The sequence below is a fragment of the Scomber scombrus genome, chromosome 19, assembly GCF_963691925.1.
Source record: "Scomber scombrus chromosome 19, fScoSco1.1, whole genome shotgun sequence".
NCBI classification, from domain to species: Eukaryota; Metazoa; Chordata; class Actinopteri; order Scombriformes; family Scombridae; genus Scomber; species Scomber scombrus.
The window spans coordinates 18,590,270-18,615,342 of NC_084988.1; the positions used below are offsets into that span (position 1 = coordinate 18,590,270).

The window sequence follows — 25,073 nt, forward strand, 5'->3', positions numbered from 1 at the left end:
TAACATGGCCAAATTAAGATGACACTTGATTAAATCTGGTGTCAATCAATTTCTACTGCCTGCATCAATGTCACATGTTCATAAACCCCCACCAACGTTGAGTCAACTGCTTATCTGCAAGATTTACTATAGCGTCTATCTATAAATTCTAAATGTGATTAATGTGTTTTGATTGAGCGTGCAACAAACCGGATGTGATGCGTTTATGTGCGGCTCTTAGAATAGAACTGCCAGGGAGGGCGGGGGGGGGGGGGGGGGGGGGGGGGGGGGGGCATTGTGCGAGGATGATTAGTCATCGATTACGGTGTTAATGCGGGGAGTCACACTTCCTCAGGCCCAGCATCCAAGACCAGAGGAGACACAGGGGCCACGGAGAGAGGAGATGGATAAACAGAAATGGCCCATTGTCGTCATATTTCGCAGTGGGATGGCAGTATTTATAGTTTGAAGTGTAGAAGAATCCGGATTTGTCATAATAGTGACATTTTTAAAGATTTTCTGGCACGGGAAGGTGTCTAGGGACGACAGTGTCTCCAAAAACCAATACAAATATGTCTACACATTTAATAATAACTGCTGATGTAATTTAGCATTTAAAAGACGGAAAGAACTCTTTCTACTGCCACCAACTCTCTTTCAAGCCAAGGAGAGCAAATATAAAATGCTATGAGAAATATGTGTAGGAGGAGATCAGTTTGAACCATGTTGTTGCATTTCTTACTTACCACCAGCACAAAATCAATCGAGTTCATAGATTACTCAATAAGCTGCCATTAAACAATTGAAATGCTGCCACACTTGCTTGGTTGGTCTATTGTTTTTACTCTATGTATCTCACCATCTGTTTGTCTATCTGTCTCTATGTTCCGTATGAATCCTAGCATGGTTGTCAATGGAAAACTTTGCTCTTATCATAAAACCAGCCCACCCACTGAATCTGCACCCTGCAGCTTGTTTTAAAAAGATTCCACGGCCTGCTGACTGTCACTCCCTTTAGGAAAATTAGACCCACCCTGCTCTTATGTTTCTCATCTGACCTATGGACTACATAATACTGTATGTGTGTCTGTTTGTGTGTGTGAGAGAAAGAGAAAGGGGGGAGGAGGGGGCACTCACCGGTTGAGGAAATCACTGCTAGAGTGCCAGTCGGGTCCCTGTGATACATAAAAAATTTTGTGTTAACGCATGATGGAGATGGTGGCAACGACTCATCATGAAGTCACTCTGAAGGTCTATAGTTGGTCAGCTCTCATTTTGAGATGAATTTGGGTTGACGTCCGACAAGCTTTTTGTAGTTATCTTGAATGTTAGCTGTAAAACTGCAGCATTTTCTCTTGCACAGATTTAATAGCATGTGGCCTTGGATCTCTCAATAACAAAAATGTCATAACAACATCAATTTATTCTTAATTCAGTGTTGTGGCAAAATGGCTTACTCCACCCAAGATGTGAAATTAAAGAAATGGCAAAACACACAGTCATCATATTTGTGATCAATTACCAAAAGTTTTTGTTGATTAATCAAAAGGCAGTAAATTATTCCACATGCGCAATTTACCAGTATTTCAGCATTATCATTCCTTTGTAACCATTTGTGATGTGTGCAGGCATAACATGTTAGCGGTTAGCAAAACTTAGCAGTGGGTTAAACAGAGTGCAGGTAGTGTTTAGGCAGACCGCAGGTTTTCAGAAAGTGCAAATTAGTGAGGACCACAGGCGACTATAGCTTGGCAAGCATGGGCAGAGCAAGACAGAGAGAAGTATTGCAGGGGAGATAAGAAAAGAGGCTCTTCTCAATAAGTAGATTCATGCACAAGAAGCATAGGTGAACGAAACGGAGGTGAGAGTAGTGGATCGTTCTTAACAGCTGCTGTAGATCTTCAGTTCTCAGATGAAACGTCCTTCCAGGGTGAATACTTCTTCAAATCAATGAAAATAGCAAAAGCTGTCAGGCAAAGTAATCCTATCCTCACCTTTAAATGCTTAAAACACATCATATGTGCATGAGTAAGATCCCCTGATGGAAAAACCTGCTTTGACCATATGGTTCCCCAAAGTTCATCAAAGAGGGAAGCGGTTACATAATCATCACCATCTGAGACACAGAGAAAAGGTAACTAGACATTAGCTATCCTCTTTCACCGCACGCTTTAGAAACAGAAGTGGGGTTTAGCTCAAAAGGTCAAAGCAGGTTAAGAGAGCCAGTTGGCTCCACGACTAAAGCTGCCCTGCCTGAGAGATTGTCATGAAAGATGCCATTGTGAGACAATTGAGAAAATAGCAAAAAAGTTCAGCAATATAAATATTCTAATAAATAATATCATCCCACATGCTAGATTATAGTTACATGTTAAGCAGTAATTCCACAACCAATGGTAAAATAAAGACAATACAAAAGATCACTGAAATAAACTGCAATTTTTAATAAAATGCTATTCAAAACTTACAAAAGGCAGATAAAGCAACAACAGACACTTCTTCCCTGTATCTTTCAAATAATACTGTCATTCTGTCTCTTGTGATCAGTGGTGTTTCCTTAGCATGAGCTAACAAGGCTATTTGACCTGTGTTTACTAAAAGATTGGTTCAAAACACTGGCTTTAAAAGACCAGTTATTACTGTCAACCAGCTGTATGTATAGGCCCTTTAGGTGGGTAATTGCAGAGTAAACTCAAACACAGGATATAAAAAGCTTAGACTGAGTAGAGTGCATAGCTTTAAAACCAGCACAAATACAGTATTTGCTTGTGACAAGATTAAAAACATCCTTTAACCAACCAATGCAGCATTGTCAAATGAAGAGACTATAAAAGTGTCTTTAGTTGTTTTTTTGTTTTGTTTTTTACTTTAGGTATATGCATAGCTTACAAGAGGCAACCATTGGTAGAAGGTAATATATCTAACTGGTCACAAAAGTGTAATTTGAAAAAGATAAAAGTAACATGTATGGTAAAAGCACAATTGCACTAACAACATATGCTGTTTAGTTCACTTAGTTTATTTTTTATAACTTATTTATGCAAATTAAACCAAAAATAATAACATAACCGAAGTAAGATCAGGCAAGTTTTAAATAATGGTACCATAAAGCATCACAACTGAAATATGACATAACTTAATATGTACAGAGGAGTCCGTAGACAGCCAAAGTGTCCTAAACCTGAACAAACTGTATCGTCTTGAGGCTGAGATGGGACTTGTAGTCAGAGACGGGGAGGGTTGTGGGCAGTGTTAAGGGGTGATGATGTAATGTAGCAAGTACTACAAAAGCAAGTATGGTTGAGGAGTAGTAGTTGGTAGTAGTAGTAACACCAGGGAAACATGTAGGTTGGGTAGAGAGGAGTTTGAGAAAGCCAAAAGCTGCCAAAAAAACAGCTGGACGTTAAATATCAAAGGCACTGAGGAAGGACACAAGACAGGAACAGGAAGCCCCGGACAGGAAGCGCATCATCAGTGAGTCAATAGCTTAAGCCGCATGATCCAACTGACCAGTAGTGAGCGTTCTGCCGTTGTGCGCTTGGAGACGGGGGCTACGGGGGCCTTTTTGATGTCCTCCTGGTAGGGGATGGTGGCGCTGTTGTGGAGGTCTGAGTTGGAGTAGTAGCGGCTGCCCCGGATGTGGTCCACTCTGACGAGATGTCGCTCCCCTGCAGGCCTGTAGGGTGGGGACACTGAGGGGACCTCCTCGGCTATGGTGGGGATCCTCTCATTGCTCAGGTATCTGTACAGGAGGTCCTCACCTAAAGCACAGACAATGAGATGTCAGTTTATCAAAAGCAGTAGCATTCTTCTTAATTATGTAATGGATTGATGTAACTGGCAAGGACGCATCTTTTTATTTATTGTAATTATATCCTTATTGGTGGAGGATATGTTACATTTTTGTTCATATTGCCTAACCCCATATTGTTGTTAATATTATTTAATATACAAGCTCATAACAGAAGTAAATGCTCAAATGCAATGTGTTGCTTCTTTTTCTATGCTTCTCTTGTTGTCTGTATCTTTGTCACTCATATTGGTTTGAAACATGCATTTAGAAAATAATAGGCTCCCAATTACACACACAGACTTACCAAGCAAAAATGGATTCAAAGTTCAGCTAATATGAGGGTTCATCAGCCTGAGTTACATAAATCAAGTGGCTATCTTCCAAAGTAACAGTGTTCAGTACACAATTCCCTTTTTGTGCTTCCTGTGTGTGCTTTCTGATCTACAGCAGATCTAAAAAGACTTAATTTATCTAACTCAGGCTGATGAGGCCTCATATTGGTTTTGGATGAACTTTGGAACTTTTTGCACAGAACAAGGAATGTGAATTTTGTCCCCATTCGCTTACACTGAAAATGCTTTAAGAAGAGATCTCTTTGCAGCCAGTATAAGCAGAAGGAACAATTATAGTAACCAATACCTCTCAATGTACATTTGGCTAACAGGTGTTGCTTTAAGACAGACCTGAGATATTGGAACCTATCCTTTAAAATATAACATGGAATTTCACCTTAAAGTGAAATCCTGCTCATTTATACCTTTTCTGCCCTGTGTCCAGGGCTTGGCGTATGGATCTACCACTCCAACACAGGTATCTGCTGGCATGGAGAGGGGTCGGGGCTTACCTAGAAACAAGAGTTTAACCTTTAGGAATTTCATTATTGTAAGAATTATTGCATGTATTCGTTTTCAGCTGATAAAAAGGTACTGACCACGGGAAGGCTTGTGCTCCCTCATTCTGGGCTGTATCACGTTGGCCTCGATGGGACAGCCGAAATTTAGCTTGTCATAATCTGCAATGGTGCAGCGTCTTCTGCTCTCCTGGTCCAGGTAGGAGTTGGGTGACTCAGAGCCTTTTGATCTTTTGTTAATGCTGGAGAAGGAGTCTGTTCTCATCTCTCTGCATGGAGACACAGATGCTCATTTATTCCTTACAGGACAACATGTTGATCCAGAGTACAGTACAAAACAATATAATTATAATAGTATAATGCCATGATTAGGAAATGACAAGGATGCATCAAAATTGTACATAAAGTGCAGTAGAAGGAGGGGGTCACTAACTTTAGGAGTTCAACTTGTTAAATCGAACATAAAATTATAAAAAAAAAAAGACATGGCAGTTTAAATGGGGCATCTCACCGTGGGGTATATGGCATAGGAGGAGGAGGAGGGATGTACAAGTCCAGGATTGCTGGTTTCTCTTTTTTGGTTGATCCGTTAGCTGAGCCGCAGGGAGACACGGCTCTGATCAAGGAGGAGTTGTTCTGGAAAACACAGGACAATTAATTAGTCAATACCTCCCACTTCACACACATTAATTAATCAGCTATGGTAGGTTTCCTGTTATCATACTTAGGCTTCTCACAAATTAAGTCATTGCTTTCCATTTCTTCCCAAATTAAGACTAAATATGACTTGCTGGCAACTGGGAGGAGTCCACCAGATGTGGTGAGACATTTAAGTACTTGTGTGTGTCTCCCTGAGCATAAATCTTCTTGTTTGAGGTATGGAAAGATTGTAAGTGAAGTCCAAAATAGCCTGTGAGACATGTACTTAAAACTGTACTCATTTACCACAGTTATGTTTCCCAACACTTAACAACACTGTGCCCTTGACTAAAATGTATAACTTTTGTATGTATGACGTATTCGCTGTCATTCTCATCAGACACTAAATGATATGTTTGATAATACAGTACGGTAGATGCGATATATTAATGACAAACTCAACATCCGATTTGGGATCTCATGAATAATTCTGTCTTTCCTTCTCTAAATGGCTCCCATGTGTATAAATTATATAGTATTACAAAGCCACTGTCATTCATTCCTGAGTCAGGGTGTGTGATGTGTCTCTGTTTTGACTATATCAAAGATAAACTGAGACGGCTAACTCTGATATCCTTGACTACTTGTTAAAACAAGATGCTGGGGGACATGTTGACATCGGTCACCTTTGTGTTGAGAGCTTCTTTGTTGTTGTGAGAAACCCACTCTTATCTGATATCGTCTCATCTTGCCTTCGCAGGCTTTACAATGGGCTATGTATGATTAGACAACGCTGGAGCTTGAGTTTTGGTAGTCTGCCTTTACAACAGGCTTATTGTCTCCCTGTCTGTCAAAGGGGACTCCGGAGTGGAGATGTGGTTAAAAGCTAAGCCAAGCCTAATTTGTCCACGAGGGAGAACAGCAAATTTGATTAAAGTAATATAAACTTATTAGCACAATATTTTATCAATTAACCATTTGAAGCACTGACATTTGGGATGTTTTCTATGTAATGGGAAAAAAGCGTGGAGCCAAATCACATAAATTATTGTAAGTCTTACTGTTTTCTTTTGATTGGGGCCATTTGCTTCTAATAAAGCAGATACAATCAAACCAGACTCCTGCACTACAGACCGGCTTTATCTCCAATGACATTACGCATGAAGAAAAATTCAATGCTGTACACAAGAGTCAGCAGCACTTTCAGGGTGGCTCTGTGACACTTGTCTGAACTTGCTGCTTTGGAACCAACTCCCTAAAAAGCTGATAATTGTTTGACAATGACTAGACAAGGCTTTTGTTGATCTTCGGGGAAGAAAGAAGGAAGTGTTTGTGTGAGTGTGCATGAGTGTATGTACCTGAGGTACTGGGGGCTTCCAGCGCATGTTCTTGAGAGGGGCGGGGGTGAAACCAGTTGTGCCTGTGGGTCTCTTCTTAAGGAGTAGAACCACACCTTTAGGGTCCTCCCTCAGTTTGACAACCAGGTTTTTCAGCTGCCAGCCCACCTGGTATACAGGATGCGAACACACACAGAAACACAACGCTATTATTATTAGCATGGACTTCATTTACCACTTTAAGAATGCAAAGAAGTAAAATAAGAATCTCACCACTGTCTGTTGGTTAACTTGGATCACCTCATCACCAGCATGGATCTTCCTGGTCAGGTCTGCAGGTGACTACAGAACAAACATACACGGCACAGGTCAAAGCATGAAACTGAAGGCACCAGTACACTCAGACAGAAGTATTCGTTGGTGTGTTAATAATAATCCTTGTGTCTCCCTGCCTCCAATTTGGCTGTCAGGGAAATATAAACACTTTTCCTTGACACGGTCGCCAGTCTTTACCATTGATCAAACTTAGTAGAAAATACAAGCTACTTTATAGTGCTGCTCTTGTGTGATTACAACTGGTTCTGCTCTTTAATTTGCCAATCAAAGAGCAAAAAACACATTCCGCGTGTATGAACATTAGTTGAATTGTTTTTCATGTTGCACAGATGTCAAACCAGATTAACTCGTCATCATTGGTGATGACTCAGGTTCTGATTCACAATAAAGGGCTGGAGGCGTGAGGATCCGACCGTGACAGCAATGCCGGAGCATTAGTCACTGAATGGCTCTCTCATTGAGGAGAAAGGTAGGACTTTTTTTGTGGAGGCTTTTTGTGAAATTTTTATGGGTTCTGGAGTGCAGAAACAAACAATTCCCTTAACGAATGAGCAGTTCTCAACTCCTTCAGATACTGAAACTTAGTGTGCCCTCAGCATAGGAGGAGGAGTATGAGGAGGAGGAGAGTGAAGTGTTCTTTGAACAAATATTAGATGCTTTTACTTAAAAGTATGGTACCTGATAATAAAAACTGGCTTAATGTCGTCATACTTACATATTCTGTGGTCCCAGTGATCACATGTAACCCATCATAGGTCGACTTGATGTACATACCCTGGGGTGACAGAAAACCACAAAAAACCCTTACTTATGTTTTCACTGGAATTATAATATTCCCAAAGGGAGAGAAATGTACGACAGACATGTGAGGGTCCCAATTTCACACTCATTGCAAGCATTCCTGGCCTGCGAACCCAAGGAGCGGGGAGCAAGTTTAGGGTTGAAAAATAGGAAGCAATAATCTCCCGGCATTCCTTACCAGACCCTCTCCGGGTTTGATATTGGTCAGCTGGACTTCCTCCAAGCACGCAGACTGGCTCATCAGGGGGTCTGAGGTGGTTCTCACGGTCTGATCGCAGATGCTGTTCAAAATCTTAGACTGTGAAGGAAAAGGCAAAAAAACAAAATGCGTCAATGAATAAATGAGAAGCACAAGACTAAACTTCTCTCTGTGGTTGTGAGTGGTCTGATGGTGCACCAGTGGAGGCTTTGGGTCTTACAGGGTGGAGCAAAGAAGGTTACTGCTACACTTGTGACACAAAGACCTCGTCCTTCATCACTTTGGTTTAATTGTCTTACTCCCTGTGTGCATACCTCTGTGTATGTTACGTGCAAGGTTTAATGGGACTAAAAGGGACCACTAGTGTGCTATTAACTGGATACTCCAGTCATGCAACACTGAAATTAATCCAGTGCTCACGCTCCTCTTTTCTCCTTCATGTCTTACTTTTTTTTTTTGGGGGGGGGGGGACAAAAACTCCAATTTGTCTTCATTAGTGGTGTCTTTTTCTGTGACTCTCTTGTCAGGCACATACATTTTATTTAGAACACATGGTATCCACTTTTTATGTAGAGTTGAGCTTATAGAAGAACTCAAAAGAGTCGTGTAGAGAATGAGTGGAAATTAGATTAAGCAAAAAAAGAAAAGGGTGCAAAAGGTAAACAAAAAAAGTACAAGAGCGGGAAAATGCAAAAACCTTTTGAACAAAGTGAGTGACAAAGAGAGGTTCAGCTCTAATGTGGACTTCACTTGAGTTGTCTGAGAGAGAGAGACAGAGTGCTAGAGGAAGCTCAGTGTTTGCCCCAGGAGTCTGGAGAGTGTCAGCAACAGGAAAATGGATTGATGACCAGGGGCGTATTAGAGCCGCCTCCTCCACTGGCAATCCTTTAGAAACGTTTGCTCTATTCCATCAGAAAGCTGACCTTGCCGTTGAGAGCATGTCACACAATCTCTGTGTAAAAAGACATTTACCCGAACGATCAAACAGACCATTTCCCCTTACGTAGGGACCTCTGGGTCTAATTTAAGTTATATCACATGAAACGAAGAGAACAGATATATCCAGGGTACTTACAACTTCCAGGATCTTTTCTTCCATTTCGTAAACACTGCAGTCCTGTAACACAGAAGAACAGTAACAGATTAGGGTTGTGAGCAGTAAACAAGAGGGCAGAAGCTAGAGAGAAAAAAGTATACTGCCCTACAAAGACAAACTGCAGCAACTATGGCAACAATGAAACAAAAATGGCGTCAACATTTTTGACTGTCTAGCCAAATGGTAATGTGCTTATCAATTATGCATTATTTAAGTCATTTTCACGGCTAAAATTCCTGACCAATTATTTGACCTACGAGCCCAAATATACAGATACTGCCTTTATATGAACTCAAAGGTTATATACCTTAAAGATACATATATAGGTAGAACAAAGGCAAAGTGCAGCAACTACAAACTGTCAGTCTGTAAACGAATGTCACTGTAATCTCTTGTCCTGTCTAGCTAGCTAGCACTAATATAGTGATATCCAAACTACTATTACTAGCTGCTACAATCTGGTTAGCTGATATCACACAGAGGAAGTAAGTAGAGTTTCCAGAGGAGAACAGATATATTCCCATCTATGGATTGTCCTGAAACTGGCTAGAATACGAGATGTACAGACACTGAAACCTCATTCATTAACAATTTGGACGGCTGTCGCAGACCACAGTAACTGCTGCTGAAGCAGAGCGTAGTAACTATGCTTACTGTGGTTTGCCTTGGATTTTGGTTGGATTTTGTAGCCACTGCAATTTTTTACGTTTTCCCTTAGACGAGCAAGACTGAACTTGGACAATTTGTCACAAGATAAAGTAGATATTTAAAAGTTCAATTTCAGTCCTAACTCAATTTTAACCGAAATTTTAGTTACTGCAGTTTGGCTTTGTAGAGGTTGAGTAAATGCAATATAATCAACATTCCAGATATAGAACTGAGAAAAATGGAGAACTGCCACAAATAAACAGCTTCAAGATTCAAATTACATATCTGCTTAAATTCTGGGGTAACTGTAATTACATAATGCCCTGTTTGGTTCAGTTAACTATATTGTAAAGTAGATAACAAACAATTTTCAGATGACATGGTGGGAAACGAAGGGGTAAACATCTAATGATGTTCAGTAAACCTTTATCCAAACAGTGCAAACATTTGGGTGCATTGCTGGTTTCCACAGTTGAAAGATAAAGTAAGTGGGTGGGATAGTAGAAGCAGGGGTCTGTGGAAGTCCAACAAGGCACAGTAGCTGTGATTCTGGTTATTTTGGAGAAGGACCCACTGACCAATTCTGCACAGTCAGCTGGGAGACTGACCACCCTCCCGTCTAAGTGCCCCAACACAGTGCTCATAGACTGCAGCTGGACTGGACACAGCTGAGGCAACAGCCTCCCCTGACAACTGTGTTGTTGGTGGTGAAAGGGGCCTGGGTTAAGGAGTGGGTGTCTGCTGTGTGTGTGAGGGGGCCCTGTCTGTTTATAAAATTGGCTCTAAACTGGGATGCCCCAAGGGAACACATCCATCAAAATATAGGTGAAACACTTCTGTCACAACTAGAGTACAAAGAATCAACTCTGACTAGTCTCTTATTTCTGGAGAGCCCTTGCAGGCCTTTGTTGATGCAGAATATAGGAAAACTGGTGAAGTGGCCCTCATAGTATTAGGCATGCATAGGCATGTGCGATGTACAAAGCCAGCTCTGTTTCTCTTTGTAAATCCATTGTGCAGACACTAAATGGGGGTCGAGCAAGTTTTTCCATATTTCTATAGCTTGTACATTCCACTGTGCTAAAGGCAGGCGTCAAATGCACTCGGCCTGACACGCTGTTAGTTTATTTGCATTGAAAAGATTTGACCGGCTGTCTGTGGCCGCAAGCAATGGCTTCACATCAAAGCAGAGTTCATCCTATGCTCTGTAAACATGTTTAATAGATTTAAGAACTCCTCAAATGATCTGTGTAACAAACACGTGACTTTGACACATTTTTCCTTACTTTGGGAAAAAATGAGCCAGTAAAAACACAAAGGGGTAAAAACCACAGTGATAATAGGTTTCATTTGACATATTGCTCCCAAAATCGTGTTTCCATGCAATATATTCTCTAAAGTTAGCCAAGAACTTATGGTGGTCACAGAAAGAATTTGGCAACACTTGCGTAAACATGTTACTGCATATTTCTCTCAGAGACTGCATCCATGTTTGGATGACTACACTGTTGACTAAGCCAGAGATGAGCTAAAAATACATATTTCAGTGTTTAGAAACCTTGAAACAAAACAGTATCATTGTGTGCTGCAGACATAGCTTGGTACATAGTTTCATGGTACCATCAAATCATGTGAATGCAATATTGTAGGTAATCCTTCTAAGATCTGTTCATGAAATCCAAATTAATCTCATATCTTTGTCAAAACTGAAGTCTCTCTCGCAGACAGAAGCCAGATCATAACTAAGAGCTGAGAGAGGCTGACTAACAATTCCCTGGGTGTACTGATCCTTCACGTTATGGACTTGATCCCACGGCCAGTGTGGATCAGATGACTCTCTGTGTGCAGCTCTTTGGGCCTTTGATCTGCCACCAGAGCGGATTTGCATGGTCGAGCAATGAAGTGGCCGAGAGAGGGGTGCTGGCACGGTGAGGGAACCTGGACTGACTTTACGCCAGTGGAAAATAAAAGCCATGACTGCAAAACTTTAGACCTGCCCTCCTAACTTCCTGTTATTCATATGGTATCTGCATAATAGAATCTCAGGTTTTCTGCTAAAAATAGAGACATAAATATTCATATCTGAGTCAACAATTGAGCAGTTTGAAGCATGGACATGGGGATCAATGAAAAATGGGTTCTTTGAAAGAGAATGACCTCCGTGCTGATAGGTCAGCCAAGATGGGTGATGCGTTCACAGTTTTATAGCCATGTCCCATTGTGTGTGTACACACAGGCTTCATTCAGGCAGAACACATAAATTGTGTGATCTGAAAAGCCCTAATTCTTGGCTGAAGTTCATGAACGAGCACGGCAAACCTCATGCCGTCCTCCCCTGTAATAAAACTAAACATTGAGGCAGTCTCCATTTTATTAACCAGCGGCTCATACGCTGGTCAGCAGTTATTAAAAACATAGGGAGTCCAAATGGTCCAAACAAATGAGAAAGGAAGGCGAAACTCTTGCAAATTTGCTATGAAATGATGGTTGGAAATGAGTCTCCTCATCAATGTTTCTGTTGTCTAAAAACCAGTTAAGAACCAAATGGTGTTACTACTCTGGTTGTTAGAGGAAACTAATTGCTCCAGTCTTACAAGACTCTTTCAACACCTACCAGGAATTTATTCTGCACCATAACTTCCCTACTTCTCTGCACTACATGGCAGTGTGGGAAATGTATACCCCCCACTTTTCCTGCATGACCATGACCGAGACATCCACAGTAAATCACTAGAGGCGCTGAAATCCCAGACACTGGTGGGGGAAATAAGCACTCTGGGAAAGGAATTTATTTTGATGCACTAACCCACCCAAAAAAAGACACCTACAGTCTAAGCGACCACTTTCACTAGCAATGTAAAACAAGTTGCTTATTGAACAATGCTTAAGACAAAAGCTTTTGGGAGAAAAAAACTTTACAGAAAAATGAATTACTTTGATAGTGATAAAAAAAAGCCTTTTCTTTAAGATGAATGTCTGACCAAACACGGCAGCTTGTGTGAAACTGACAAAAGTAGACATGAACTGTATCATGATGCAATGCTAGAGCAATCCTCTGCAGAAAGTTGTATTGGATGTATGCTGATGCTCTGCTTTCACAGTTAGCCATCTATCTGGCAGTCAGATGGACCACCTCCTCAATCCCTGCATTAAACCTACACGCAGGAAATGCTTTCAGACAGTTTGGTCTCCCATTGCGAGCATCTTGGAGAAGCAAAACAGGAACCACATGGCTGAGGGAGTATACAGCAGCCTGGGGAATGTTGGCAAGCACCTTTTAAAAAGAGCTCCAGTGGGTTTTATGAAACTGGAAACACAAAAGCGACGTTCACCATTAAACGTCCCTGCACTAAGGGGTCTCCTCATTAGCCAGCATGAGGAAGAAAGATCCGAAGGAAAACATCAGCATTTGCAGTAATGTGTTCAGACTGCTGGCTTCAGGCTTATGTCATGGCTGCCAAACCACATTTCCCATAACTCTCTTCTCCTACACTTTATCCTGCATGTCTGTGTCCCTGGGCTGGTATGTGCTGAGTGGAAAAAGCTATTGTGTGTATGTGTGTATGTTTCCCGGGGGCCGGCTACACATGTGCTGTTGAACTAACTAGCGTGCAGACCTGTTGAACTGTGGTGGTGAGCTCCAGGCACAGCTGAATGATCTTGTTCTTGGTGGCTGTGAAGTCACTGATCCCTGTAAGAGGTGTCCTGTGTGCAAACAAAGAAGGAAAGAGAGAATATTAAGAACCAGAGATAGACTGCAGAGTTGTGTTGAAATTTCTTAAAAACTCACTCAAAGTTTAAAAATCTGAGCATATAACAGCAGTGTTGATATTTATCTCTAAACTGTCAACATAAACTTGATACATACTGTATGAATTTGGAGTGAACTATAAGCTACTAACTCTGAGCTTCATAATAAACCCAGTGAACCTTGCACTCATTACTGTGTGTTTGGGTGACTGGCCACAGAGAGAATTGGTTATAAGTCAAGAATTTCACAGTTTTTGTGCCATTTTATCTCAATTTCTGTCTCTTTTTTTCTCTCTGGCTTATGTAAATGAATCGAAATGTTAAATAAACTCTATAACTGAAATAACAGAGGTTTTATTTATGTTAGGCCGATGTGTTGATTTTAAATTTCTGGAAAATGATCTTAGCTAATTAACCTTACACTTTTTATAAATATGTAAAAGAAAATATTAACTTGTCGCATGGGCCTGATACTTCACTCATCTCAACATCATAAATACTATTTATATCATGACATCACCATACTTTAGTCAAGCCTGTCAAAAAACAGAAGCTTAATTTCAGCCAGCTAACACTTAATCCTGGCAACCTGCTTAGTATGCTCTGCTTTTATGATGTAATGTGTTTGGGAGCAGGTCAGCAGCAGAGCACAGGGGACTCTGCCAGCTCCTGTCCAATCCCAGCCCACAGGGGGGGGTTACATCTCTGCTCTGAAACTGTATATAGTGTTAACCTGGCCAGCAACATGGAGACATGCCAGTGATTAGTGCTAACCTTTTTGGAATTTTTTGTTTTTCCATAAATGAATAACTTTATCTGCTCTCCTGCCATATCCACAGAAGGAATGAATTATGCCACCTGCCCCAACTTATATAGGCAGCATTTCATGTATATTTAATCATTTTTCTTAATTCAAGTTTAATATATATGTACATGTGTTTTTTGTTCTGGTTTTTATAGTTATTTACAATTATTAAATTCCTATTGAATTTTACTGTTTCAGTACACTGATGTTATTTTATACTATAAAGTTTATTGTTAAACTGTAAAATATCATGCCTCCATTACATATCTTTGTCACAAGTGTTTGATAATCATTGAGGGATCATTGCAAAAAATGTGTGTTTATGTATATGTTCTGTATATGTAAGATTATTGGTGAATATATTGATTTTTTTAACTCTCTAATATCGGTATCTGCCCCAAAATTCCAGTAGCGGTGGGACCTAGTATGTATTTGTATATGTATATAAGCTGAACAAGCAAAATCTAAAATGTCAATGTACATGCACATGCAAGCGTACAGGTGGTGATATAAAGTGCGATAACGATGATGAAGTGTAATTACCTGTCAAGCCAAGCCAGGAGGCTTTTTGCAGCCCCGATCAGCTCTACCACAGAGGTAAGAAAGTCGTTGGGTGGCTTGCGTGAGATGCTGCCTTCATACGCTGGGCTTTTCCTGCGATCAGACGTGGCCATGTGGAGGCTGTTGGTGGCGGCTCTCATCCTCACAACCAGATTCTTCAGGTTGTCTGTCTCTACGCCATAGTTCTGAAATGGGTAAGTAATTCCCAATTTTAAAATATGACAAACAAAAATGGAAAGTGCACAAACTCATGACTGAAGCAGAGTTAAAACACTCAGACACACCCTTTCACCAAGTTTTTCACAACTACTGTTCTGCTGAATGTAAACCTGGAAGGTCCTTGCTTTGTAGTTTTAAATCAGAGGAGTCTTATTCACAAGAAGGCATGTTGTTTCCTGCACAATGAATGGCTGTAATCATTTCTTTGACAGATGTGATTTAAATGTGCATGTCTGCCTGGGCAACTCAGGCATGGAATTTCCCCTCCAGCCTCCAGGTTTGTTGTAGGCCTCAGGAGGGCATGCGGTGAGGGTGAGCATGTGCCATCACCTGACTTCTATCAAGCGGAGCAAAGTTTGCATTCTTGAGCCTGGGTTGTTTCCTGCTATTGCATTCGTCTTATAGCTGATTCGCATGCACAAAAAGAACCGAGCTGTGTGTCCTCACGGGTCACTAAGTACAGTGCAAGCCAGCTATGAACCAAACAGCCTGCATCGTTTTCTTGCAGAGAAAATTGTGTGACTGAGACTAATATTTTGTTTGAATGAATGGGTTTGGACTAAACTGTTTGTTAAAGGCAAGCAGATAAAGGGTAGCCTGGCTCTTGTCCTGGTAAATATCAGCTTACAGGGTGTTGCATCACTGCCAGCAATGCTGCTGTTATGTGTGATGTGCCAGGAGCTAAATATGCTTTGCAATGAGTAAAATGGCACGTGTTTGGCAAACAACAAGGGGGATCTGCAAGTGGTTAGTGTCTACTTTTAATCCGTTGCCTCTTTCCAACATGTGTTAAAAAACATAGAAATCATTTCACTCATTTCAGTCCCCCAGGAAGCACTGGAATAACTGTAGAAGTCAAAAAGCCTTGCACACGCTACGCTTGACATGGAATGGATTATTGAAACATAAAAGATAAGCAAACATTGTCAGGATCTATACAGAATAGGAAGAGTGTGTTAAGGGTTCGGTTTGTCATTTTGCCATTCGCTCAGTAAAAGTAGAACTTCAACACAAAAGGCAGCATTCCCGGATCAAACGTCTCTCCTGGCTTTTTCATTAGCAGGCTAATCACACAGTCACAGCAGCTCTGACTGGCCCACAGATGTCCAGCGAGCTTTTGTCCCACATTAGCCGCTTGAGCTAAAAACCATGTCGGAGGGAAAATCTGTGCTTCCAATCAAATGCAATTTTTCATTCTCGCGACAATGTTTCAAGCCAGATTTACGTTCCTTCCGTGCCTTTTTATAGACCTTCAGTTAATCTAGAATCAAGACAGCAGAAGCATTTTGAGTAAGGACTAGTTGGGGCTCTTTGAAGGGAATATATACTGATATAAGTGTCCTTGGGTGAAATGGAGAATGGCTATCACAACACAGAGCTTCCTGCCTTCGCCACAGGCATTACACAGATCTGACTCGACTGTAAAAGATACAAATGTCTGCAGCATGGACACGGAGAGTATATGTGTGTGTGTGTGTGTGTGTGTGTGTTCATGTGTGTGGTACAGTGTGCCATCTAAGGATAAGTGTTACATGATACCTCGGGTCAGATTCACCCCTTGGCAATAGTAAAATACATTTACAGCACTTGTGTGGCTCACGATATGGCCGCCAGATGATCTGTCATGTAGTGTATGTGTGATGGCTATTGGAGTCGTAATGTGTACGTGTGAATATCATGGGGTGCTAGTCTTAGAACGGGTCACTGGGGTCGTGGAACAAATAAAGACGTGTTGGGTTTCTACACTGACTCTGCAAAAGACATCCCGGCTCAGATTAGTCCAGTTAAATTAATTGAAATGTTCTTTCTTTGTCCCTGGACAGCAGTTTGCTCTTGATAGCTTTTGGGTGGAAGGGTATTAATATTTCCTTTAGGGCTGTGGGGTCATATGTTCGACCATCAGTCACTGTGATTTAGGTTTGCTAACAGGACAGCTCAGTCCCAATGTATAAAAAAGTACTATGAGGGGTAATCTTAACTGCGTACACACATGTATTAACGTTTAAAACTCACGAGTGAAAGTCCTAACATAAGATTGAGAACTGAAGTGTCAGTAAGATGAATGTGATTGCCTCAACAGGAAGTGTCTGACCTAACAGTAAACAAAAGAGAGAAAGAAAGAAGGGGGGGTAGTGAAAAGTGTGTGAGAAAGTGGGGGTTTTCGGGTGCTGGTGGCCTGTGCTTCTGTCGGTAGCAGTGACCTTGCCTCAGTTAAAACTAATTGAATCGAGGCCTTACTTCCTCCCATGGGGCCAGTGGGAGGCTGAGGCCTCATTCTTAATAAGGAAACCTCTAACGGACAAAAAACATTTAGCTGCTCTGCTTCTATCAGAGGTGAAAGGTTACTGAGAGTCCACCGTTCCTGGTCCAAAAGTTTCTAGGAACAGAGCGGGAGGCTGAAGATACAACGAGCCAAACGCTGCTTTGCGAAACTGCATAAAACTGTACAGTGCATAAAAACACATAAATCACTTGCTGCACCTTTTGAAAAGGTTCATATGCGGGGAAGGGAATTTACTTTAAAAAAACAAAACCATGCTGAGGGAGACCAAAATTTATGAAGCTGGTCGATGAAAGGATTGTTTAAGGTTTCACTGCCAAGGTCCTAGGGGTGAACAAAAACCTGGGTCTGATTACAGTGATGGTAAAAAGAGGGAGGATATGGACCACAGGATGTACAATATCATATGGTACATTATCTATGATGAGTAAATCTATCAAAACAAAAAGGCCAATCCTTTATGTTCCAAGTGTTTCCATGTGTCCACTTCCAATGACTACAGGTAGAGAAGATGAACTGAAGAAGATAAACTGGTAGAGAATAAACATCTCTCCATTCACAATCTCTATCTGAAATCCAATCTTATTCTTATACAGGATTAGAATATATGACAGCATGCTGACTATGTCACATTTTTTCAGGGTAGGCACAATGGAAGAAAGACAGTCTGTGAGATGAAAGAAGGGTCAAAGTGGAGACTTGAATCAAGTGCTGGCTAAACCTGTACAAAGCTGTCATCAAACACCATCGTTTGGTTAAGGGTTGTAAAGTGCCATAGGGTTCAAGATTATAGTTTTAAAACCAAAATATGTTGCATCAAACGTATTTGACCAACAGCTTTTAGATCAGCATCAATACTTCCGTGCAGCATCTCTTGTAGAGTAACAGAGAAAAGACTGCACTAAGTTTAATGGTAAAAAGTAACCATGCCCCAAATGATGAACGTAAAGAACTTTAAGAGAGCATAAAGAGAGAAATGCTGACACCGATCAAAACGCATGGACCACAATCTGGGACTTTTATGGCACAGGAAGTGATAAAACTCCAAATCGATCCCATCTGCTGGGAAACCTGTTTCTCCTTCAGTTGGAGCACGTACAGTTTTCGTCGCTCTTTTTCGTGCTTACTAGTTGAAGTCAAAAGAAATGTTTGTTGGCAGTTACTTCTGGGAGCTGTGGTGATCGACAGCGGCTCAGCTGGTGCGCCCCCACAGAGTCAAACAGGGGATCTTTAATTGAACCAAGAGAGATAGCTCAGGTGACTACAAGGCTGCAGCAGTGAGAATATTTTGTTAGTTAGTTGTTAGTTAGTTTGTTTGAGAGAGTAGAGACCAAATATATGTATTTTGGGTGTGAAGGAGATATAACATTGAAGGAAGAGAGCAGGAAGAGAGAAAGACCTCATGTTATCTGACGAACAGATCAAACTGTCACTCGTAGCTACATGATAGCCACCATTAAGTGCCTCTGATAATCTCCCACAGTTTCAAAGTGCCAAATCAAGCCCAAGGCCTCTCTGATCCCATCTCTCCTCCTCTCTGAGTGACCCTGCTTTCCCCCAATGTCCTTGGGCTGCTTCATGTGTTGTGTTGCCCTCCAAACCCCACTGAGCTGTGTGGGAAATGATGAGCCTTTCTGCATCGCTGCTTCCTTTTAGCTGCCGGACCAGAAACTACAGCCGGAGTTTTTAGTGAATACAAACACCGAGACGGAGAGAGGGGGGGAGGGTCAATGACCAGAATAGGCTTGTGCTTTGTTACACATTGTTAACTTAAAGATACAATTGGGTCCTGTAAGCATGTTTTCTCCTGTTTTCTCCCCTGCTGATGCACAAGTAGCTTTACTGACCAGAGCGCAGAGCAGATCGACGGCCTCCAGCACCAGCTCCTGGTGTCCAATCCTGGCCACGCCGAGCTCCTCCAGGTCTTGATGAGTGATCTTCAGGAGCTGTTCGCCGCTGATCTTTTCCCGCTCAAAGTTGCACACGTACTGCTGTAGGCTGTCATCCAAACCTGCATGCACACATGAGGGAGAGGGCAAATAGACAAACTCATTAGACAAACATTCAAATAACAGTGTGTAGAGTGTTTCTTTAGAAATATCATTTTAAAAGCCTCAATTCAAAACAAAAAATTGTACCACCTGGGGCTGAACTACTGTATCAGTTTTATTAGTCCTGCATGTGTCCTAATGGTATGAGTGTGTGTGCAGATAAGGAACAGGTGGGACAGCTATCTTTGCTAGATAAAAACACTATAAACAGAGTAACGGTTGAGACCTTTAAAGTCTGTTAGGCTGGTTAAACAATGCATGGCTATATTTGTGTTTGCATGTGTGTGTGTGTGTGTGTGTGTGTGTTTGCAGGTGTGCCATCTGGGTGTGGACGTTCGAAATAAATGTGCCAGTGTCAGGAGGTGTCCGCTCACTATTATTAGGAACTCCAATAACAAATGAGTTGGAACGTTACACTGCCAACAGCTCTACATACAAGGATGTAACTCATATGAAAATGTGGTATGTACACTGCAACGGCCTCTTTTGATAGTGTAGAAGTAGTATTATAGAGTACATTACAATATAAACAAACTCGCACACACACACCCTCCCTATGTACGCAATGTGTCCTTCAGTAGACTTTCCAGTGTGTGTGTTTGTGTGTGTGTGTGTAGCTGCGGGTGTAGAAGTAAACGCCATCTTTCTCCCCATCAAAGGGTGCACAGAGACGGGGCAGCTGCAGATACATGGCCCCGCGCCCTGTTTTCCTAAAAAACCTGTCAGCTGCAAGACACCCCAACTCACTTAACCCATACCACAAACACACACACACACACACACACACACACACACACACACACACACACACACACACACACACACACACACACACACACACACACACACACACACACACACACACACACACACACACACACACACACACACACACACACACACACACACACACACACACACACACACACACACACACAAATAATATTCTTCATTATGAGGCAAAAATATAGCTTAAGAATGAAGACCCACTGGGCGTGTTTGGTGGTCACTGAGTCATTCTTATGAATGGTACCTTATATCTCATGCCTCTGTGACATTGTTTGTGCATGTGTTGCAGAGAGTGTGCATAAGGACTGTGTGTGTGTGTGTGTTTTTGCGTGTGTGCGCATTATGCCTGTGAATTGCCGCCCAACCAAGATTACCAGCGTAACAAGCATGTAAACCTGAAAATGAAAACACTGGCTAATAATACAAATACATATAAAATAAATAAAATATATAATGAATGTACGAATGCAGGTTAAGGAGTTAGCATTTGAGGCTGGCTCAAACAATTCTGTGCACATAGACGCAGCTGCTTCACAGTAAATGCATTCCAGCAGTGGGTCCTTGCCTTCATTAGACTCCCAACAAACAGGCAGGCTTTTACTGTGACGCAGCTGCAGAAACACTTTGTACACAGAAGTTAATTCACCTTACCTGAAATGCTAACGTACTGCATGATAAAAGTAGGAATTTTAGCACGTTTTTTGTTGGTGGATCAGACTGAAATATTACACAGGATGAATAGACTTCTGTACAGTGCTAACAAAGTACAAGAGTCAAGAGCAGGAGCTATGTTGCTGGTTTTATGAATTTCTGATATTGCAGCCCGCTGCAACAGATTTATGGCAGAAGCTCTCTTCATAATAACGCTACACGTGAGAATATACTGCACTGTGTCGCAGTAGGACTCCCTTCAAGGCCATTAAAATTCCATTATGGCATCAAAGTTCACAGCATATTCAATCCGTGAGAAAATGTGGCCAATAGCTCAAGTCATCTCCACAGAATCAAAGGGAAAATCCATCACAACTTGTTAACCATTAGCCTCCGCACAAGTCAAGTCCAGTTAGGCTCATTAGATGTTTCTCATTCCTTGGAATGCTAATTCCTGAGAGCAGCTTCAGAGAATTTTTTAAGCTTAACCCCTGACTGGCTGGCATTCCGCAAAGGAATTCCACTTCACAATTGTGAGGACTGCGAGGCTTTGAGTGGCAGCCTGCATCAAGACATATGCAAGCCAAACACAAACACTGGGCCAGTCACTTAATGCGATTAGATTAAAACAAAAAGACTTGGATGCAGAGGGGGCAAATTTTCTCCTTCCTGCAGTGTTAAAAAGGCATTTCCTGTGGAGCGGTGCCATGCTTTGTGCAAAATCTCCTCGCCAATCAGGAGAAGAAAAGGGCGCAAGGGAAAGTTGTGGTTCAGCTTACAAATAAGACTTGGTAAGACTCACATTGTGTGCTTAAGATCACCCAGACAGACTAGATATGAGAAAACAGACAGGAAATAAATGGTTGAAGGAATGAATAAGGGGTCTATCCTCTCCTTTGGGCTGTTTTTCCCTTTTCATTCATTCATTGGCAAGTGTGATCTCGCCACATATCCTTTCACTGACTTTGGAGTTCAGACTTCAGACAGCTGAGAAATTCCAGGTCACTAAAAAGGTCCAAACTGCTTTGCATCAGCTTTGAATTTAGACGACTTTGAGCGTGCTTACATACGTCAGAGACTTTAATGGCAACATTGGTGGAGAACTGGGATAAATGTGCGTTGGTGAGTAATGCAGACAAACCGCCCACTGAATTGTGGGGCTCACAGAGGAACGCACCACGGCAATCTGTCCCTCTGGAGTCAACCATTGACACCTGAATAAAAGACGTCTGTCCTTACAGTGGGGCTTATAAAACATTTATTTGGCCTCGATCAATGGCTGCCAGGGTGTGTGTGTATGTGTGCGAGACTATCAATTTTCATTAAGGCGAGAGAAACCAGTAAAGGAGATAGAGTGTCACGTTGTTGTGAATTGGGTGGAGGGGGAGGCGGCATGGAGGGACTGTGTGAATGCTTTTTTTCAAAAGCCTGCGCAGGATGAAACACTTTTTGAGTTTTATGGCCTCTGTGAACCACTTGGCAAATGTCCTCAAACCAAGGCAAGCGGGTGTACATGTAGCCTGTAGAAGAGGCACAGACTCACGGCACCAATGTCAAATTCAAATTGCACTGCTGATCAGCTGGATAAACATGAAGTGCTCCCAAAATTCTCCCTATTGACAAGTTTTTAAAGAAATCCTACAAACAGTCGTCAACAATGAAATTCAATCTCACTACAATAAAAAATGTATCAAGAACAGGGTGATAGTGGTATTGTAATTGAAACAAACTGCTGTAAATGCAATCCAATTGATCAATAAATAAACAGTACAGGAGGTGATGTGTGTCTGTGTGTGCCACTTTCTGTTCACTGTGGGGTCTTTCTTACCACCCACAATCCTTCCATTCAGTAAACAGTGATTATGTGCACGACAGGTTACCAACACAACAGTTTCAGTGTATGTATGTACACTTGTATACACACACACACACACACAGGCATATTTCTGGACAGCTGGGAAAGCAAGAAACCCAGATACTCCAGTCTGGACAGCACAATTGGATACTGGACCCTGTTGGAGGCCGTAGAGCTCTGCAGCCCACTTAAAGGCTGTGTAAGCACACATTTCTGGCAATGTAAACAACAGCACCCTTCCTCTTGCAAATGGCTGTGCTATTCTTGTCATAATCTCGATGTCTCCCATCCGCACACAGAGGCACAAAAACAGCAGATTGGGTTTTTAAGCGGCCAAGTACATGATAGCGCAGGGCCCATTGTGTGTGTGTGTGTGATAGAAATTACATCAAAGAGAAGTTGACAGGTTTGCACATGACATCTTATACAGGTACAGCGCTCTGTCGTCGGGACACTGCTGATCACTTTTGATCAACAATGCTCTCAGCGCATCTTTTGGTTGCCAGTATTTAGTTCTCAGGGGTTTGATTACAGAAATTATTAGAAAAGAGTGAACAGTCTTTCACCTCCTACAGAAAGAACTAAATATCCCTCCTCCTCACCTCCCCCATCGCTCAACCCCTCCCTTTGCTCCCACTGGGAGGTGTAGCCACTCTCTCACACACACACACACACACACACACACACACACACACACACACACACACACACACACACACACACACACACACACACACACACACACACACACACACACACACACACACACACACACACACACACACACACACACACACACACGTGCATGCGCAAACAAACAAGGACACACCAAATATCCCCACTGGGGTGGCCAGTGGGAAAGCTACTGGGTGTAGAATAGCAAAGCCACTGTAACTCTGCTGTCTTTATTTGTCAGCCCGGGCCTCTGAACCTTCGGGGAACGGTCAGGAATTTGACTCATTGTTCTCCGCTGAGCAGCTCCATTGTGGGAATTCACAGCGCTCGGGCACAATGGTCTCTGGCTGGACCAGGCCGTGCTGTAATTAGAAAGAAAGAGAAAAAAAAAGCTCCTCTCTGTGACTGCAAAGCTATCCTCTAATGCATGACTTCACAGGAAAACAACAAAGCCTGTACACACACACACACACACACACACACACACACACACACACACACACACACACACACACACACACACACACACACACACACACACACACACACACACACACACACACACACACACACACACACACACACACACACACACACACACACACACACACACACACACACACACACACACACACATACAGAGAGAGGACTGGCCCTTCCAATAGGAGACTGGGGAAAGGAGTTACACAATGGTGCTCTACGTCTCACCATTGTGTCTCAAGCAATGTCATGATTCAATTCAGGTTATTTTTGAATCAGGTGTTTTTTTTAAATGATGCAAGGGGAGAAAAATGTAGGTTATGATGCCAGTAACTACCAGATTTTGGCTTCTTGAAATGTTTTACAGTGCTGAAGACACAAAGGCATGCATTTTGTTGTTCTTAACTGGTTGTGACCCCCATGCAACACATGTTTTAATCTTATCGATGCTTCCTCCGGCTAACAATTTCGCTTTGTGTACCCTAATCTTAAACACAGACAACTACAAAATGGCATATGACATGTACAGAGTGGGCTTCTTAAGTAAGAAGAAGCATCTGAGTCTAGTCCCTACACAGGCAGACAAAAGCAGTTCTGTCTCTTACAGGGTGATGGACGATGACTGATGAGAGAAGCAGGGGGTCATAGTTCACGGGTCTGTCATGGCTGAAACACATCAGCAAGTATGAGCGCTGGCCCCCTGGGCTCAGCTGATCTACACCTCTTAAGATACATTGCAGTTTTTTTTATCAGATGAAAAAGATTGAGGTTTTTTGGGGGGAGTGGGGTGGTGATTCTGTTAATCTTGACTAGAGCGAGGTGAGAGGTGACGTCTGGAGGGGACGCAGGTCAGAGTGGAAGTGGGCGTGGAAGTGGGAGTTTGGGAGGGGGTATTTTAGCTTGTCGCATTACCTGATACATGATGACTTCTGGTCATGAGCAGATCAGAGGACAGAGAGAAAACAAGATGGAGCAAGGAGGAGGAACTCAACTACAAAAAAAAGAGATAAAGAAGCACATTGCTGCAGGCGTATTCGTCAGTGACTTTCCGAAACCTTCAGAAACCATAACAACTGTTTCCTAAGTTAAGGGTGTGGAGGGAAAAAAACTGTAAAACTGGTTGTCTAGGTCACTGAGTTTGCAACTGAAACGTCATTTAGTTTTCTCTTGTCGGACTTCCTTTGCAAACAACTTCTCAACATCAAACATGTAATCTTAATACCACTGTTAAAACATTTTCAGTTTAACCTACCTCTGCTTAATACTGAGGATTCTAAA

The 25,073-nt window shown here is 42.0% G+C and overlaps 1 protein-coding gene across 1 annotated transcript in view; it reads right to left on the reverse strand.

Annotated features, from left to right (window-relative positions):
• Nucleotides 1-3,244: 3,244 nt before the first annotated feature.
• LOC134000792 (connector enhancer of kinase suppressor of ras 3-like) overlaps nt 3,245-25,073 on the reverse strand; it is a 32,056-nt gene continuing 10,227 nt past the window's right edge. The window contains exons 2-13 of the mRNA XM_062440275.1: nt 19,142-19,305; nt 14,777-14,979; nt 13,296-13,383; nt 9,010-9,051; nt 7,914-8,033; nt 7,650-7,709; nt 6,872-6,940; nt 6,620-6,766; nt 5,134-5,258; nt 4,704-4,891; nt 4,530-4,616; nt 3,245-3,740 (exon numbers count right to left, since the gene is read on the reverse strand). Coding sequence (XP_062296259.1) covers nt 3,451-3,740; nt 4,530-4,616; nt 4,704-4,891; nt 5,134-5,258; nt 6,620-6,766; nt 6,872-6,940; nt 7,650-7,709; nt 7,914-8,033; nt 9,010-9,051; nt 13,296-13,383; nt 14,777-14,979; nt 19,142-19,305 — 1,583 coding nt within the window. The 3' untranslated portion in view covers nt 3,245-3,450. The remainder of the gene's footprint in view (nt 3,741-4,529; nt 4,617-4,703; nt 4,892-5,133; nt 5,259-6,619; nt 6,767-6,871; nt 6,941-7,649; nt 7,710-7,913; nt 8,034-9,009; nt 9,052-13,295; nt 13,384-14,776; nt 14,980-19,141; nt 19,306-25,073) is intronic.